The sequence below is a fragment of the Leopardus geoffroyi genome, chromosome C1 (genome assembly GCF_018350155.1).
Source record: "Leopardus geoffroyi isolate Oge1 chromosome C1, O.geoffroyi_Oge1_pat1.0, whole genome shotgun sequence".
NCBI classification, from domain to species: Eukaryota; Metazoa; Chordata; class Mammalia; order Carnivora; family Felidae; genus Leopardus; species Leopardus geoffroyi.
In genome coordinates this window covers 17444346-17462155 of record NC_059328.1, presented here as the reverse complement: position 1 = coordinate 17462155, position 17810 = coordinate 17444346, and the positions used below count along the sequence as shown (strand labels likewise).

General features: G+C 51.6%; 1 protein-coding gene across 1 annotated transcript in view; it reads left to right on the top strand.

The window, feature by feature from the left end:
- ASAP3 (ArfGAP with SH3 domain, ankyrin repeat and PH domain 3) overlaps positions 1 to 17810 on the top strand; it is a 49163-nt gene that overhangs the window by 10920 nt on the left and 20433 nt on the right. Inside the window, 3 exon segments of the mRNA XM_045476105.1 lie at positions 14868 to 14940; positions 15040 to 15185; positions 17592 to 17666. Of these exon segments, the coding sequence (XP_045332061.1) occupies positions 14868 to 14940; positions 15040 to 15185; positions 17592 to 17666 (294 nt within the window).

Sequence of the window (17810 nt, the reverse complement as noted above, 5' to 3'; positions counted from 1 at the left end):
TCTTTTGTTTTTAATTTTTTTTAACATTTATTTATTTTTGAGAGAGAGAGGCAGACCGTGAGCAGCGGAGGGGGAGAGAGAGACACACACAGAATCCGAAGTAGGCTCCAGGCTGTATGTCAGCACAGAGCCCGACGCGGGGCTCGAACCCACGAACCGTGAGACCATGACCTGAGCCGAAGTCGGACGCTCAACCGACTGAGCCACCCAGGCGCCCCAAGGTAGATCTCTTGAAGTCGAGATGAAATTCACCATATGAACCATTTTAAAGCACTCAGGTTGGGACACCTGGGTGGCTCGGTTGGTTAAGTTTCTGAGTTCGGCTCAGGTCATGATCTCGAGGTTTGTTGAGTTCAGGCTCTCTGCTGTCAGCACGGAGCCCGCTTCGGATCCTCTCTCGCTCTCTGCTCCTCCCTTACTCGTGCTCTCTCTCTCTATATCAGTGGAATCCTACAACATACGGCCCCGTGTCTGGCTTCTTTCAGCGTAATGTTTGCAAGGTTCTTCTGTGTCATCTGGGTTGCTTTAAAAGTTATGGAAATAGAAACAGACACCAGGCAGTGCTATAAGCATTTCCCGTGTATAATTTGTGTAATCCCCATAAGGAAACAAAGGCACAGAGAGGAAATAGCTTAGTAAACAGGATTGCCAAATAACATACAGGATCCCCACGCAATATCTGGGACACACTTATGCTAAAAAGTTATTCACTGATTATCTGAAATTCAAATATAACTGCATGTCCTGTATGTTTGCTGAGTCTGGTAACTCTACTAGCAGTAAGTGGCAAAGCCAGGATTTGGACTTGGCACTTGGGAGTGCTTGACCTCTTACTCCACGGGTCATGCCTGACTCTGATTTAACAGTTCTGAAGTGAGGCTCTGGTACCCTTCTTTTGTTTTAGGTTTATTGATTTTGAGAGAGAGAGAGAGAGAGAGAGAGAGAGCGAGCAGGGGAGGGGCAAAGAGAGAGAGAGGGAGAAGAGAATCCCAAGCAGGCTTCTGCTGTCAGCACAGAGCCTGATGCGGGGCTCGAACCTACCAACTGTGAGATCGAGACCTGAGCTGAAATCAGAAGCCGGATGCTTAACGGACTGAGCTGCCCAGGCGCCCCTGGTACCCTTATTTTTTAAGTGCTGCAGGAGACTCCCCTGGCCAGCCTGGGGATTTGGGTCACAGGGCCCAGGAGCACAGAGAAGGTGTTCGCTGGGTCAGATAGCTACCCTGCAGCCCTCCCTATATGCAGGGTGCTGGGCTAGGTGCTGGAATGCCTGACTGCATTCAATCCTGTGAAATAGATGCTCTTCTTATCCCATCTGACAGATGGAGAAATAGAGGCTCTGAGAAACTAAGTCACTTGCTCTAGGTCACACGGCTAAGACTTATTGGAAACAGAATTTGGACCTCAGAACAGTGTGATGTAAAAGCTGGAGTCCTTAACCCCTGCTGCTTTTTCTGCATTCCCATAGGGCCTTGCTAATAGTCACTCATTCACTCATTCATTCTTTCCACAAACGTTTGTTGCTACTCATGTGCCGGGTCCTGTGCTGGGTGCTGTGGATGCAAAGGCAGATGAGCCAGTCCCTGCCCTTTTATAGAGTTTTGAGCCCCATAGGGAAGTCAGATGTGCGTGGTACATAAGGGCCATGAATGTCCTGATAAACACGTGTAGTGGGCATAGCGTGGCATAAAGGCAGGAGGGATGCGTTCTGGAAGGGCCGGTTCTGTCGAGGTAGGGAGGTGGTGACCTGTAAGTGGAGTCAGGAAGGACTAAGTGTTTACTCGATAGAATGAATTGGGGGTGGGGGACTCTCCAGGCGGCTGGAACAGCATGAGCAGAGGCCTGGCGGCTGGGAACAGCCTGGCGTGTTGAGGACAGTGCAGAGCTGGGTAGGACTGGGGTTTACGGGATTAGTGACGGACATCCAGTCGGGCACAGGGAGGGATTCATCCAGGCCAGTAAGGGAACCCAGAAAATGGGAGGCAGGGGACCCTCTCCTCCTCTATCCAGGAGGGCAGGCCAGGCTGTCCGCAGAGTTGGGTGGAATTCAGGGCTTGGAGCCAGGAGCCAGACGGGAATCTAAGGCGGTCGGTCCGGCAGAGTTCTTGATCTCTTAGCTCATCACTGCCGAGCAGTCTCCCGAGGAAAATCCCAGCCAGGAAACTTGGGGTTTTCAGGGGCCTCAGCTTACGTCGAGGGTGCGGCTCCCTTCCTGCAACCCCCCCTCCCCACTTCCCAACACCCTGCAAGGGGCAGCCAGTGAGGCCTAGCAGCTTCCCTGGCTGGGGAGACATCTGCAGGGGCCCAACTGAGGGGGCCCACGGCTGGTCATGGGCTCCAGCAGCGCAGGAAGGAAAACAGCAAGAGGCCGAGGGACCCTGAAATAATAAATGTCAGAGCTGGCAGGAGCCTTCCGCATCCCGCCCAACCCCTTCATTCCAGACTCCAGATGAGAGTTGAGGAGTCAGCCTGGGAGGAAAGGAGACTGAACAAGGTCACACCAGGGGCAGGGGTAGACTGGGGGCTGGCCCCAGACTTTGCAGCTTAGCCAGTGCAGGAGCGCAGGCAGGCAGGGCTGGGGCCCCTCCACATGGGTGATGCAGGGGGAAGCTGGGAAGAGCCCTGCCCTGCTCTCTGGCACCTCCTTCTGACGGCACCCCCCCCCCCCCCCCCCGCCACCGACTCTTGGGCCCTGGGGGACGGCGGCCTTGCCTATCCAGATGAAAACCATTTGGAGATGTGCTCTCGCTGGTGGCTGAGGTTGGAGCGGCCTCGCGAGGTACGATTAACAGGACTCTGAGTCCCAGAGCACTGACCTGGAAGGGGATTTAGCAGCCGTGTCCGCCGGCTGTAAGGTGTACAGATGGGGAGACTGAGGCACAAGAGGAAGAAACTTGCTCAGAGGGGCTAGTGGCAGAGGCAGACCTAAAATTCAGTCCCTCTGCCTTCCCTCAGCATGTTTCTGTATCGCCTCTCAAGATGCCTGGCATCCACCATTAGACAAGATATGGCCACAGTACTCCTTACAGACAGAACAGGTTCCGCCAGCTGGGACTTGCCTCGTGGTCGGCTGTAGTGTGGGATAGTGGGAGAAGGTTCTGGAAGCTAAAGGCTCTACGCTTCCTAGAGCTACCTACGTGACCGTGAGCCAGCTGACCAACCTACCCCGGCCTCTGTTGCCTCATCTGTAAAATGGGAAGGATAATAGCTACCTCACAGTGTTGCTGGGAGGGATACATGAGGTAAACATAAAGTGTGTGCCCCAAAGTGCTCACTCAGTAAGCAGGGGGGTGGTTGGATTCATGTTAATGAGTAGACTCATTCTGGGACCTTGGAATCCAAGTCCTTCCCGTTGTGTGATCTGCTTTGCGCTGGGTCGGGCCGTGTTCCCCATCACCCTGTCGTGCCTGGGGGACGCGTCTGTACCCCTTTCTTGCACTCGGGCACTGGTCTGCAGCCAAGTCCTAGAGCTGATCTTTCTACCGTGAGAATTTACCAAGTCCCTCCTCTCTTGTCCAGAGCCCTGCAGGCGCTCCCCATTACTTGTGGGATAAAACCGAGGGCTTTGGTTAAAAGTTCGGACTCTGGAGGCGCCTGGGTGGCTCATTCGGTTGAGCGTCCGACTCCGGCTCAGGTCATGATCTCGCGGTTTGTGAGTTCGAGCCCCAGGTCGGGCTCTGTGCCGACAGCTCAGAGCCTGGAGCCCGCTTCGGATTCCGTGTCTCCCTCTCTCTCTGCCCCTCCCTGGCTCGCACTGTGTCTCTCTCTCAAAAATGAATAAACGTTAAAAAAAAAAGTTTGGACTCTGGAGCCTGACGCCCTTGGTGTACGCCTAGGTTCCTCTACTTACTAGTTGTGCGAGCCTGGGCAAAAGCCAGAACTTCCCGGGGCCTCACTTTTTCCTCATCCGTAAAACCTCCTGGGCTGTTGAGAGGATTACGTGAACTGGTACAAAGTATGTCATGTAGTAGATCATGCAACTCGTGAGCTCGGGGTCGTGAGTTTGAACCCCACGCTGGGGGTAGAGATTACTTAGTAAATAAAGTTAAAAAAAAAAACCCAAAGTCTGTCACAACAAGCCTGGCGTACAGTAGTGATAGGAGCATCTGCTCAACTCTCACTGCAAGCGTGGCCTCCCAGTGGGTCACTCTGGGCCCTGCTCGGCCCTGGGCCTCACTGCTCACCACACCCCGGCCCTGGTAAGTGCTGCTTCGGGAAGCTCCTGGCTGGTCCCCGAATGTGGGAAGCGTGCCTTCCAGGGACTTTGCCAGGTACCTCCCGTCTGTTAGCATCGTCTTCCCCCCGCCTCTCTTTGTTCCACTGACGTCTCCTTGTTTTCGAGGCCCTGGTGAAGCATCACTCCATCTCAGTGTAGGGTGGCTGTGGCTGCTCCGTTCTGTGTCCCCACACGGACTCCTCTCCTGCTCTGCGTTCGCCAAGCGCCTCTTCAGCTGTTAGCGATCGTGGCGTATCTCCCACACCGGGGACCTCGAGGGCAGGGCCTGAGCTGATGTCCCTCTCTCCCCAGCACCCACACAGGGCTTTGGGTACAGGCAGGTAGGTGCTCGGTGTGCGCGAACGAGCTCCTTCTATGTGCCAGTGACCGTTAGAGACCTCATCGCAGCTGCTCCCTCTGCCCCGCTGGGTGGAGAGGGCGGGTTTGTAGATTTGAGCGTCCAGAGCGTGGAGCTGAGCGGGGCTTGCCCCCGAGGTGGGGACGCTGCAAATACTTCTCAACCGCACCCTTTCCCTTCCTTGCAGACCACCCAGGAAGGGCCCAGTGGGGCTCCCCTCCTTTCTCTGGATCTGGTGGTTGGGCAGGTGGATGAGAAAAAGCAAACCATCAGAGCCTGACATGAAGAGGACCGCTCACGTTTGCATGGGCTATAAACTTCCCCGGTCTTTATGACTCCATTCTCAGTGGGAGGGGACTGGAGCAGCAGTGACTGTCGTTCCCACTTTGCAGGTGGAGAGCCTACTCCCGAAGACGCTGGGGACTTGCTCAGGGTCTCGGAGCGGGTGAGAAATTGGGTCTGGAAGAGAACCCAGGCCTCCTCCCTTCACATCATGCGCTTTTTCCACAGTGTGCCCTTTTGTAATCAGGCCATGGAGTGTGGAGGCTGCCTCGAGCCAGAAGGTCAGCCTTTACCCCTTCCTGCCTGCCTCTCAAAGACCCGCCCTCCATTGGCCCTGGGCCCCAGGCCCCTGGCCTCCCTCAGGCCAACGTCTCCAAACCCACTCTCGCATCCCATCCCCCTTGTCGAAAGCTATGCCCAGACAGCTGTCCATTGAAAGGGGTCAGTTCTGCACACCTAGGGTGTCAAAGGCTAGTTTCAGTAACTTCGTGCAGTGGTCCCCTACCTTTCTGAATAGAAGAACCCCTTGTCTTTTTTTTTTTTTTTTAATGGTTTTTTGTTTATTTTGAGAGAGAGAGGGAGAGAGAGATAGCGCGTGTGCACGCTCAGGAGAGCACGGGAGGGGCAGAGAAAGATGGAGAGAGAGAATCCCAAGCAGGCTCAACGCTGTCTGTGCAGAGTCTGATGTGGGGCTTGAACTCACGAACCCTAAGATCATAGACTGAGCCATTCAGGCGCCTCGAACCCCTTGTCTTCTTGTATTAACTCAGTACTGTAGAAATCTTCAAACATACCCAAAAGTAGACTCGCCCAGTTTCAACAACTATGAATATTTTGCCGATCTTGTTTTTTCCTCTACTAGCTCTCACTTTTTCCTGATTATGGAGAATTTAGAATTGTCACGGAGACAGAACACGATGGTGAACGGCCTCCATTTACCTGTGACCCGGTCCTGCCCCGACCTCATCCCCACCTGCTTCCCTGACTCTCGGTTTTGAAGCAAGTGCCAAGCATTTGCTGAAATTCTAAAAAAGTTTAAAAAGCAACGTAAGGTCCAAGTATTGCCTTTGGTCAGTGTGTGTTTTGAGTCTCTCATGATTTGTCCTCCATCATTTGTGGTTTCGTTTTCTACGATCCCCTTGTTAGAGAAACCAGCGGCTTGTTCTGTAGTTTCACGCGCTCTGTGCTCACTGCTGCATTCCCCAGGTGTGGGGTCATGAATGTCTCCATCTGTGTTTCCTGTACGTTGGTAGTTGGATGTAGAAATGAGCTGAAACCAAGAGTCGGATGCTTAACTGTTGATTTGAGCGATCCCTTTTTAATGTCAAAGTTTCGTTGACCTTCCCACAAAGTCATACTTTTAGTATTGCTTGAGAAATTTGGAAAAGGACCGAAAGTTACCATGAATTCAAGAATGCTTTTATTTTATTTTATTTTATTTTATTTTATTTTATTTTATTTTATTTTATGTTAATGTTTTATTTATTTATTTATTTAGAGAGAGAGAGAGAGCCGGGATGGGGCAGAGAGAGAGGAAGAGAGAGAATCCCAAGCAGGCTCTGTGCTGCCAGTGCGGCCCGATGCAGGGCTCCGACTCACCAACTGTGAGATCGCGACCTGAGCTGAAATCAAGAGTTGGACCCTTAACCAACTGAGCTGTCCAGCCGACCCTCAAGAATGCTTTTAAAGATTTTTTGTGAAGGGGCGCCTGGGTGGCGCAGTCGGTTAAGCGTCCGACTTCAGCCAGGTCACGATCTCGCGGTCCGTGAGTTCGAGCCCCGCGTCGGGCTCTGGGCTGATGGCTCAGAGCCTGGAGCCTGTTTCCGATTCTGTGTCTCCCTCTCTCTCTGCCCCTCCCCTGTTCATGCTCTGTCTCTCTCTGTCCCAAAAATAAATAAACGTTGAAAAAAAATTAAAAAAAAAAAAAGATTTTTTGTGTCTTATTGATCATAACAGCTGCATGCAGGTGTGGAATGTGGTCGTGCTAATCTGTGAGACTGTTTTTATTGGTCTAGGGTGCTTCTTGGACGTGTGGCTTCGTAGGGCCCCGGTAGTGACTCTGTGGATGTCACGGGTCTGGGGTCCAGAGACTAGACATGAACAAGGGGGTTAGAGTCTAATGATTTGGGTGCCAGGTTCATTTCTTCTACTTTGTGGCTGTGTGAGCCCAGGCCACTTCCTTCACCTCCCTGAGCTTCACCGACTCTTCAGCCAGATGGGAACAACGCAACAACTGCCCCGCTGGGAAGCTGGGAATCGTAGAGGATGGATGTCAAACTGCTTTATAAACTGTAAAGCCCCGTGAAAGTGTTGGTTTGCGTGCTTTCCTTAGTTTGTTTGCATTTCTGGTGAGACCCGGGGCAAGAAACTCATCCGAGTCTTTGCTGTGCAGTCTGTAAGATGAGAAGATAATGTTAGATTATCTCTAATATCCCATGACTTAGTCCTCTGGGGGACAAGGTCATGGCCCAAAGCAAAGATGGAAAATGGTTTTCATCTCCTGTGCTAACTCTAGTTTCATCGTTACCTAAAGAGCAGTCTTAAAACAAAGCAAAACAAACAAAAAAAAGAGTAGTCTTAACAGAATGATAAACTGAATCCAGGTTTTCCAGTGGGAAAAACACTGTGATGGATTAATGGTGCCACCAAAGTGGTGCCTATGTCCCATATTATAATAGTCCAAAGGAGTGAATGTCTAATGGTGAAATTTAATCGGCAGCTCCCAAGGCCTGAGCTTTTGCTGCTCTGCTCCCTTGGCTGAGTCGTCATGGTTACCACAGCTGGCTCTGGGAAATCACAGGAATGAAGAATGGGTCCTATTGATGAATCCTGACCCAGGAGGGGGGCAAGCAGAAGGCCCTTCCAAGCAGGGCAGCTGGGCATGGCCCTAGTGCTGCCATCTGTGGTCTTTTGCCTGCAGAGAACACGGATCAGCGAGCCAGAGCACTGTGTGTGTGTGTGTGTGTGTGTGTGTGTGTGTGTGTGCGCGCGCGCGCACAGTGGGGGCAGTGGCACTGGGGGAAGTAGGGGCACAAAGGGCAGGGCCACCAGCTGGAATTCAGGCTTTGTCTCGGGCCAGCCAGGCAAGGCTGACCAAAGGACTCTAGTCGGTTTTCCAAGTTTAGTCACGTCCCTGATGGTCTTGTGTCTCGTCTCCCCTGCCTCTGCCTGATGCCTGCCCAGGCTTTGGAGCCATTTCAGAGACATCTAAATAGCCATCACTACTGATCCCAAATCCAGTGCCCGAGTCGTGCTCTGCCACCTGAAGTCCTTGAATACTTCAAGTGGTGGGGAGCTCACCGCTTAATCTTCCTTAGGAACGCCTTCCTCTGTTTGAGCTGAAATTTGTTTCTGTCTCCTTAAATCCCACCTCTCAGTCCTGGGAACCCTCAGGTCCAATTTGAACAAGTCTATATTCTCTTCAGTAGGATAGCCCTTGGGATATTTGTAGTTGGAGCACCACCGTCAACCTTATTTTCTTGGCACAGGTCTCTCCCTGCCCCATCCCTGTTTGGGGGATGGTGAGAGGATATGGCAGAGGTTCTTGAGTTGGGGTTCAGATTCAGAGGCAGATCCGGTCTTGATATCAAAGGAGCCATGTCCCTTAACATCTGCGGGGCAGCTTTGTGGTGTGGAAGGAACATGAGCCCTGGACTTGGCCAGACCCGGTTTTAAATTACAGCTCTACCACCGTTCAGAATTATGGGACGAGAACATACCTGGACTTGTTCCTTCCTCCAGCAGCTTCATCTATAAAATGCCAGTGGCGATGCCTGCCTCAGAGGGTGGCTGGGAAGGTGACAAGAAATGTGTATTCAGAACATGTGGCATCTTGTATATGACTGCCCCGTGGCAGAGGCTCCACCGTGGCCCCTCTGCACCTGTCATTCCCACATCTTGTTGAGCAGGATCATGGCAGGGTGGGGAGAAGACCTTTAATTAGCTCAAGGAAGATTGAGAAATTCCAAACCAATTCAGGTTCATTTTGGAATAAGTAACATTATTAGCTATGAAATAATAGGTTCTGGGCACTTTACTATGTGGATTCATTCCATCTCTCCAACAACCTTATGCAGGAGAAACTATTATCAACCTCATTTCATGAATGGGGACACTGAGGCATGGAGAAGTCACACAGCAGGTGCCTAGTGGGGCTGGAATTCAAAGCTAGGTAGTTTGGGGCCAGCCTCATACTTTTAGCAGTGATGATTTACCGTGTCTCTGAGAGAATCTGATTCCCAAACTGTAGCATGCATCAGATTCACCTGGAGGGCTTGTCAAAGCATTAATCGCTGAGCCCCTCCCCTAGATTTCCTGATTCAGCCCAAGAATTTGCATCTCTACCAAGGTCCCAGGTGGTGCTGATGCTGCTGGTCCAGAGACCCCACTTTGAGGATTAAATGGACCCCCCTGAATCCAGAGGCTGATTTTTGTTTTTTCTAACCTAGCCAGTCTTCGACACGGAGAAGGAGGGCTGACCTCATACAGAGGCAGAAAGCAAACCACAGTGAGGATCGTACTCATATTTTCCAGATGCCTCAGGGCTTGGCACGTGCTGCCATGTCTGCGATCTCATACAAGCCTCACCAGTGACTCTGTGAGTTAAGGAGAGGATGGATTTTCTCCCCGTATGATATCATTTTCCTACCTTGAAGAGGACGTTTGGAGCACTGCTGTTCTAGTATTGCCCAGGGAGATAGTTTTAAGGAGAATGGGGTTAGAATCTCAGCTTGCGACTCACTGTGCTATGGTAGGGTCATTACAGGAGATCTGGAAACCTCTGTGCCTTTCCCCAGATATCTTCCCATCCCCAGGCTATGATCAGAATTTCCTCCTTAAAACTATAGTTCTAGGGGTGCCTGAGTGGCCCAGTCGGTTAAGTGTCCAACTCTTGATTTAGGCTTAGGTCATGATCTCAGGAGCAAGAGACTGAGCCCCGTGTCGGGCTCTGTGCTGAGTGTGGAGCACGCTTGGGATATCCTCTCTCTCTCTCTCTCTCTCTGCCCCTCCACCCATTCTCCCTCTCAAAAAAACAAACACAACTGTATTTCTTTAGCTTAAGTCTTTGCCCCATTATATCATAGAGGGTAGTTACTATCAGCCGTTGATACCCTAGTATGAGTGGTGTGCAAATATTTTCTTGGGAAAAGGGTGATCAGAACTCTCCCCTCTTTGTGCCCACTTCAGGCACTTGCGTGGTTATGTGTCTGGGAGCCTCTTGAAGGAAAGGGCCATGCCTGGCTAAAATAGGCACCAGTAGGTGCTGGTTGGAATGAACGAATGAATGAATGAACAATGTTCCTCTCCTTTCCCATTCTTCCCAGGGCAAGCCTTCCTCCTCCAGCAATCCTACCATTTATATCACGCACTCCCCACAGCACCTCACCGTGCAGTCTTAGTCTCTTTCCTGCCTGTCCCGGGCCCATGGTCAAGCATCACCGAATAAGACTTTCTCTGTTCTTCCTAAGCAGACACGGCTGTCCTTCTCCTGGGCTCCCGAGTGCCTTGTCCACCTTACATTATAGCCATAGTCACATTGCAGGTATCTGTTTACTTGGCTCTTTGCCCCTTAGATGGTGATGTCCCTGAGAGCTGAGTCTGTCTTTTTTTTTTTTTTTTTTAATGTTGATTTATTTTTGAGAGAGAGACAGAGCGTGAGAGGTGGAGGGGCAGAGAGAGAAGGAATCACGGAATCCGAAGCAGACTCCAGGCTCTGAGCTGTCAGCACGGAGCCCGACACAGGGCTTGAACTCACGGACTGTGAGATCATGACCTGAGCTGAAGTCGGACGCTTAACCAACTGACCCACCCAGGCGCCCCAAAGTCTGTGTCTTTTACACAGAGTGTGAACGTAGGCACGCAGTAACTAGTGAGTGAGTGAGTGAATGAATGAATGAATGAATGAGTAGCTATGTGAACCTTGGTTGCTAAGAGCAGTAGGGGCAGAAATGGTATCTTGCCAGGAAGCCATTTCCCGAGATATGTCTGACAAGGGCATCAAGTGATAGTTTATTGGTCATTAGGGTGGCTTGCCTACCCGTAGGCGAGTGGGAGCTAGCTTCAGTCACAAATGACAACATACCCCGCATAACGTGGCTAAAATAAGATAGACATTTATTTCTTTTATAAATGTTTACAAATAAGTGGCCCAGGGCTGATAGGGTGGTTCCTCAATCACCAGGACAAGGCTACTACTTTCTTGCTCCACCGTCCATAACAGGTGGCCTCTACGTCGTGGTCCAAGATGGCTGCCTGAGCGCTAGACATCACAAATGCATTCCAGCCAAGAGAAAGTTATGACAGAGGGTACCCCTCCCTCTCTTCCTTTTATCCTTTTCTTTTTTTCCCCCTCTTTGTTTAAAAAAAACACTTTATTTTTTAGAGCACTGTTGGCTTCCCAGCAAAATTGAGTGGGAAGCACAGAGTTCCTATATGCCTTCTACTCCACAAATAACCTCCCACACTATCACTATCCCACACCGGAGTGGCATATTTGTTATAATCAGTGAGCCTACACTGACACGTCGTTACCACCCCAAATGCATAGTTTATGTTAAGGTTCACTCTCGGTATTGTGCATTTTATGAGTTTTGACAAATGCATAGTGACCGTGTCCACGAGCAGGCCTGTGCAGAATCGTTTCACTGCTCTAAAAGTCCCCTGTGCTCCACCTGTTTATCCCTTCTTCCCCTGGCAACCACTGATCTTTTGATCGTTTCCACACTTTGGCCTATTCCAGAACGTCCCGTAGTTGGAATCACTATGCAATTTTTTCAGATTGGCTTTTTTCACTCAGTAATATATATACATCTTTTTAAAAAAATTTAGTTTTAAGTCATCTCTACACCCATCATGGGACTCGAACTCACAACCCTGAGATCCATAGTCACGTGCTCCACCAACTGAGCCAGCCAGAAATATATATTGAAGGTTCTTTTGTGTCCTTTGTGACTCGGGAGCTCCTTTTTAGTGCTAAACAATATGCCATTGTCTGCAAGTTTTAGCAGTTATGGATAAAGCTGCTGTAAACATCCATGTGCAAGTTTTTATGTGGCAATAGACTTTCAGTTCATTTGGGTAAATACCAAGGAGTGCAGTTGCTGGGTTGTATGGTAAGAGTATGTTTAGTTTGGTAACAAACTGCCAAGCTGTCTACCAAAGTGGCTGTAACGTTTTGCCTTCCCATCAGCAGTGAAAGAGAGTTCTGTTTCTCCACATCCTCATCAGCATTTGGTGTTGTCATTGTTTTGGGTTTGGGCCATTTTAATAGGTGTGTAGTCCTTCCCTTCCTTTTTTTAATCTATTCGTTTTGAGGGGGCGAGGCGCAGAGAGAGGGGGAGAGAGAGAATCATAAGTAGGCTCTGTACTGTCAGCATAGAGTCCGATGTGGGACTCGATCCCACAACCCTGGGATCATGACCTGAGCCGAAATCAAGAGTCAGACACTCAACCAACTGAGCCACCCAGGGGCTCCCCCTTCCTTTTAAGAATACTTTCTGAAAGCTAACAAATGAAATCTCCGTTGTATTACATAGGTCAGCACTTCGTCATATGACCATATTCACCTGCAAGGTAGGCTGGGAAATGTCTCTATTGCGAGTGGCCGAGTGGCCATCGGAAAAGTCAGGGTTCTTTTTGCTAAGGAAGAGGAGAGAATGGACGCTGGGAGCCAACCAGCAGTCTCTGTAGGGAAGAGAGATCCTCTCAAACCAGCTTAAGCACTTAGGGGAATTGGATGGATTCGGGGATATTTCATGAAGACCCAAGGACAGGAAGTGTAGAGGAGCCTCTCAGGGTGCGGGATCGGGAGAGGTGCCAGAAACCAGAGCAGCATTTTTCTAGTGCTTTTCTGTGGCCGCATGGGTCTCGTTTGCTTCTTTTGTACGTCTGCTTTGTTCTTTTCTCTTTGCACACGGTGGGAAAGACGTCCCAGCTTCAGTACTTCAGATCAGTTAGTTAACTTCCCAGAGCCTGATTCCGAATTCCCTGGAGAGAGAAGCTGATTGGGCCAGCTTGGGTCAAGTGTCCACCCTAGTCCAGTCAACTGTGGCTAAAACAAACAAGGTGACAAGGGCCCACCGCTAGAGGGGAGGAGGGCAGTTTTCAGAGAATCTGTGTCGTGGGGTGGGGAGACTCTCCGAAAAGTATCACGGACACAGACTTCTCAGGCGCATGTCCCAGGACTTTGCAAAACGTCATTCATTTAGGTAAACAATTGTTGGGTATTTTCTGTATGCTAAGCACACGGATCTGCCTTCTAGGGAGTTTTCTAAATCTCTTTGGAATTTGTTCATATCTTTAACCTACGCTGTCTTTTGGAGTAAAGTCACAGCTCCTTAAATTAATCATCTCTTAGCTTTCCCTTTCAAGTCTCGAGGTGGGGATCGAGGGCTTTGGCGAACGCATATTCCCTCACCTAGGTCTTTGGGAACTGTAGCGATGTCCCTGTCCTCCCCCTCGTCTTTGTTTCTCCAGTAGAATGTCTTAGTTCTTTAGCTGATTCAAATATGGCCTCCTCTCCCCCCATCTCCCTAAATCCTTGACTCTTTTCTTCATCCCTGGGATGAGCCTCCATGGGTCCCACACATGATGTTCATCCTCAGCATTTCCTCCATTTTCCAGATAGCTAATCAGGAAGCTCAGAGCAAATAGGCAACTTGCTCGAGGTCACACAGCACCTGGGCAGGGGAGCTGAGCTTCAAACCCAGACCCCCCTCCCTCTAGAGGCTCCCTCCATGCCAGAGGCTTCGGAGAACACCCCGCATTGCCCCTGAGGTCGGCCCTGTGCATGTCCTCCTGTGAGTATCACTTAGAATCTTTGGAGATACTATGCCAAATGTGTTTGCTAACCCTGGTCACGTTGAAGGTAACTCTTTGAAAATAAACTCTGATCCCTTTTTTGGTCACGGGACAAAAGAGGTGGGGCTGGGGTCAGGGCGGGGCTGCGGCGTGTGGTTGGGGTGTGGGTGAAGCACGGTACTGGAGCAGCCCCTGGAAACCCAGCTCTGCTCCTGCCCCGCTGTTTGACTCCGGGCAAGGCGTTCCCCTCTCTTGGCCTCAGTTTCCTCATCTGTGGTTCTATCAGCCCTTCTCAGCCCTAACATTCTATAATTTCCAGCTTAACGAAGCATTTCATAAGGGCTCCATGGGGTTGGGGCTTCTGTACCCCAACTGAAAGAGGAGTGTGTCTGGGAGGTTTTGATCTGAGCTGAGCCGAGCCCCCCCCCCCCCCCCCCCCCCCCGCTCTGCCCAAGGCACGCGAGTCCTACTTCTCACCATCATATCTCCTGGCCTTCCCCATAGTCTGCTGTCTGTTCTGCAACCCGCAGAGATGGTTGTCCCACCAGTTCTTTCCAGTTGGGGTTGAGTGCAGCCCCTTCTGCTTCCTGAGCCTGGGATTTGTCTTCGAGAATAGAGATGTCCACATTCTCTCCTCTGGTCTTTTGCTAAGCGTTTTGCGTGTACAACACAGAGCCCGATGTGGGACTCCATCCCACGAACCACGAGATCCTGACCTGAGCCGAAATCAAGAGTCGGATGCTAAGCCAACTGAGCCACCCAGGCGCCCCAGGCGTTTTGTATATATCTGTAAAACCAATCCATTTGCTCAGCACCTCCAGGAGTCTATAGTATCATCTCCATTTTGCAGACAAGGTACCCAAGGCTCAGAGAAGTTAACAGGTTTGTCTAGATTGACGCAGTGGGTAGTGCCAGAGTCAGGGTTCCAATCCAGGTCTGGCTGTCCCCACTGTGCCACATGCCTTGCAATCGCTGTGTTTAGCTGGCCTGCACTGGAGTTGGGGAGAAAAGTCTGTGGTCTTCTGGAGTGGTGTGACCGATCTATGTTTCCCATGTGGTCTGGGTGGAAGAGGGTGGTCTATTTCTGTTTGGTGGGGGGTGCAGGGAGACCCCGGGGAAGAAACGTTATACGTGTGTTTCGAGGGTGGGATCATGGAGTCCGGCACTCCTCCCAGCTGGGCATCCCTGAACTCTATCCACATTTGCTTCCAGATCCTGGAAGGAGACCAGGCCATCCTGCAGAGAATAAAGAAAGCTGTGCGGGCGATCCACAGCTCCGGCCTTGGTGAGTGAGCCTGCTTGACGCCCAGCCTGGCCAAGGAGCCCCTTCCCCAGCCCCAGCCCTAGCATGGAACGAACTCTGCCTTTCTCTCTACCTCCACAGGCCACGTGGAGAATGAGGAGCAGTACCGAGAGGCTGTAGAGTCCTTGGGCAACAGCCACTTGTCCCAAAACAGTCATGAGCTGTCCACCGGCTTCCTGAACTTGGCCGTGTTCACCCGCGAGGTGGCTGCACTTTTCAAGAACCTGGTGAGGCCCTGTTCCTTTCTCACCCAGCCCTTAGCCTAGGCTCGGGGTGCATCAAGTGGGCTTAAGAACCTGACTGAGAAAGGTTCCACCCTTCTCTGGGGTTGCCCTTGACCTCCAGTCTCCCCTGACCTTGACCAGAGACCCAGTTCCCTTTCCGGTTCTGACCTACCATTTGCGTTCCTCTTCTCCTCTGACTTTCCCCCCATGTCTTCTCTTTCCCGCCTTCCCTCTGACCCTGCCCTCCTCTTTCTCTTCTGTGCGAGTACCCAGCAGCAGATGGGCCTCACAGAGGGGAAGAGCCCCACGAAGAGAGGGCTTCCTGGAGGAGGTTCGGGAGAAGGGAGGGCAGAGCCTGGGGTTCCCGCCTTTGTACCACTGCCTCCCCTTAACCCTCTTTGCCCTCTGCTTTCCCAACTGCATCTGCTGTGTCCACAAAGCCTGGGAACGACCTCCCCTCAACAAGCCTCTCGGTTCCTGCACGTGGTCCAAGATAGAAGCTGTTCCCCTGAAAGGCACGGTTCTGGGTGCCTCACGTGGGTTAACTCATCCAATCCTGGAGCACAGCTCTGTGGGTTTGGTTTTGCTGTCTTCCCCGCTTTACGGGCTAGGAAACTAGGGCACGAGGTTAAGCACCTCGCCCGAGTTCACGCTGCCAGAGTTGAACCCAGGTTGTCCGGCTCCAGTGTCTGAACTCAAGCCTGGCTGTAGCACCTCAGGAAAGCCCGTCGCTCCCCAGGCTCCATGGCTTTGGGACTGGCTGTCGTGGCTCCAGTCCCTCCCTTGCCCAGGCCCTGGCTGCATCATCTCCGAGACGCAGTTTGCTCGGTGGTTGAGCCCCCAGACCTCAGGCTTAGACTCGGACCCTGCTCTGCGGCTCTCGGGGTGGGTGTCCCTGGCCAGGTCACTCACTCTGCCTGGGCCCCGTCTGTAAAATTGTGCTCATAATGGTACCCACCTCACAGAGTTACAATGAGGTTACGCAAGTTAAGTGCCTACCCCAGAGTAAGCCTGCAGTTAGTGATAGATAATACTGCCACCTGTCATGATTGTACCTCTCTGCGTAGCACTGCCTCACACACTGTCCCGTATGTAGGGCTTCAGTGTTTGAGTTCAACTGAATTAGTGACCTCTTTTGTCTTGACCCCTCCTCCTGCTGTTTTCAGTCAAACTAAGCTTTGCTGAGGGTCTGCTCTGTGCTGGGCATCGTACGAGGGGCTGGTGACACAGGGAAGAGGCTAATGCCTTAGAGAGCCATAGTCTAGTGGGAGAGACAGGAGCTGAGATGTGGGACGACACCAAGCATTACCAGTAGCTTGGCACAAACTCGAGGACCCAGCGAGTTGGGTCAGAGGCTGCCATGGTTCAGAAAGGGGAAGGTCAGCGTAGACCATGGGGAGGAGCAATCAGGAAGGCTTCCTGGAGGAGGGGAGACCCAAGCTATACTTTGAAAGGTGAACTAAAATATCAGACAGGCAATTTGGGTTGCCAAATGATAGAAACTCAATTCAAACCAGGATTTTTTAGGGGCGCCTGGGTGGCTCAGTCGGCTAAGTGTCTGACTTCGGCTCAGGTCACGATCTCGCAGTTCGTGAGTTCGAGTCCCGTGTCGGGCTCTGTGCTGACAGTTCAGAGCCTGGAGCCTGCTTCAGAGTCTGTGTCTCCCTCTCTTTCTGCCCCTCCCCTGCTCATACTTTGTCTTTCCCTCTCTCTTTCAAAAATAAAAGATAAAAAAATAAACATTAAAAAATTTTTTTCAAACTAGGATTTGCTATAAAGAAAATTCATTGGCCCCCATAATGGGAAATCCAGGTATGCAACTGGCTTTAGGCTTCTTCTCTTTCTCTTAGTTTCTCTCTGTGTCTGCTCAGTGGGCAGGATGGCCCAGCAGACCCAGATTCACAGTCTCACCGGAAGAAAGACCCAGTGTTTCTCCCAGGACTCTGGCAGAAAGTTCCAGGAAGGCTCCTGATTGGCCAGCTCGAATTGCGCCCCTGAGCCAATCCCTATTGCCCAAGGATGGGGTGCTCTGGTCAGCTCTGACTCCTGCGTTTACCTCACGTGACCACAGGGGAAAGGGTTCCCCACATGATAGGGGGAGAGGAGCTGGCCAGACACAAACAGCAGATGGCCACTTCAGAGTCAGAGGGGCGAGGGGAGGGTGCTCGTGGCAAAGGAATGGAGATGGGCTGACCGTGGATATTCCTGGAGCTGTGAGGCGATGAGGCCGGGGTTAGTCAGGAGAAGGGGAAACAGCGCTTTCAGGGGCCGGCTCTGCCACCCCTTCTGCCCCCCACCCTCACCCCAGGGCCCTCCTTTGCCCTCTGACCCTTCCTTGTGCCCTGTAGCCCCTTGGAGCTCGACAGATGGTCACCCAAGATGGGGGATGGGGGTCTCTGCTTTTTCCAGGTTCAGAATCTGAACAACATTGTCTCATTCCCCCTGGACAGTCTATTGAAGGGGCAACTGAGGGACGGGCGACAGGTGAGTTTCCATTCGGGGAGTGGAGGTGCCCAGAGGTGATGGGATGGAGTAAGAAAGAGGTGGGCAGGGGACCGAAGGGCAGACAGGGCTGGGCTGAAGCCGGAGGTCAGGTGAGGCTGTCACAGTGGGAGTGCTGACCCTCGG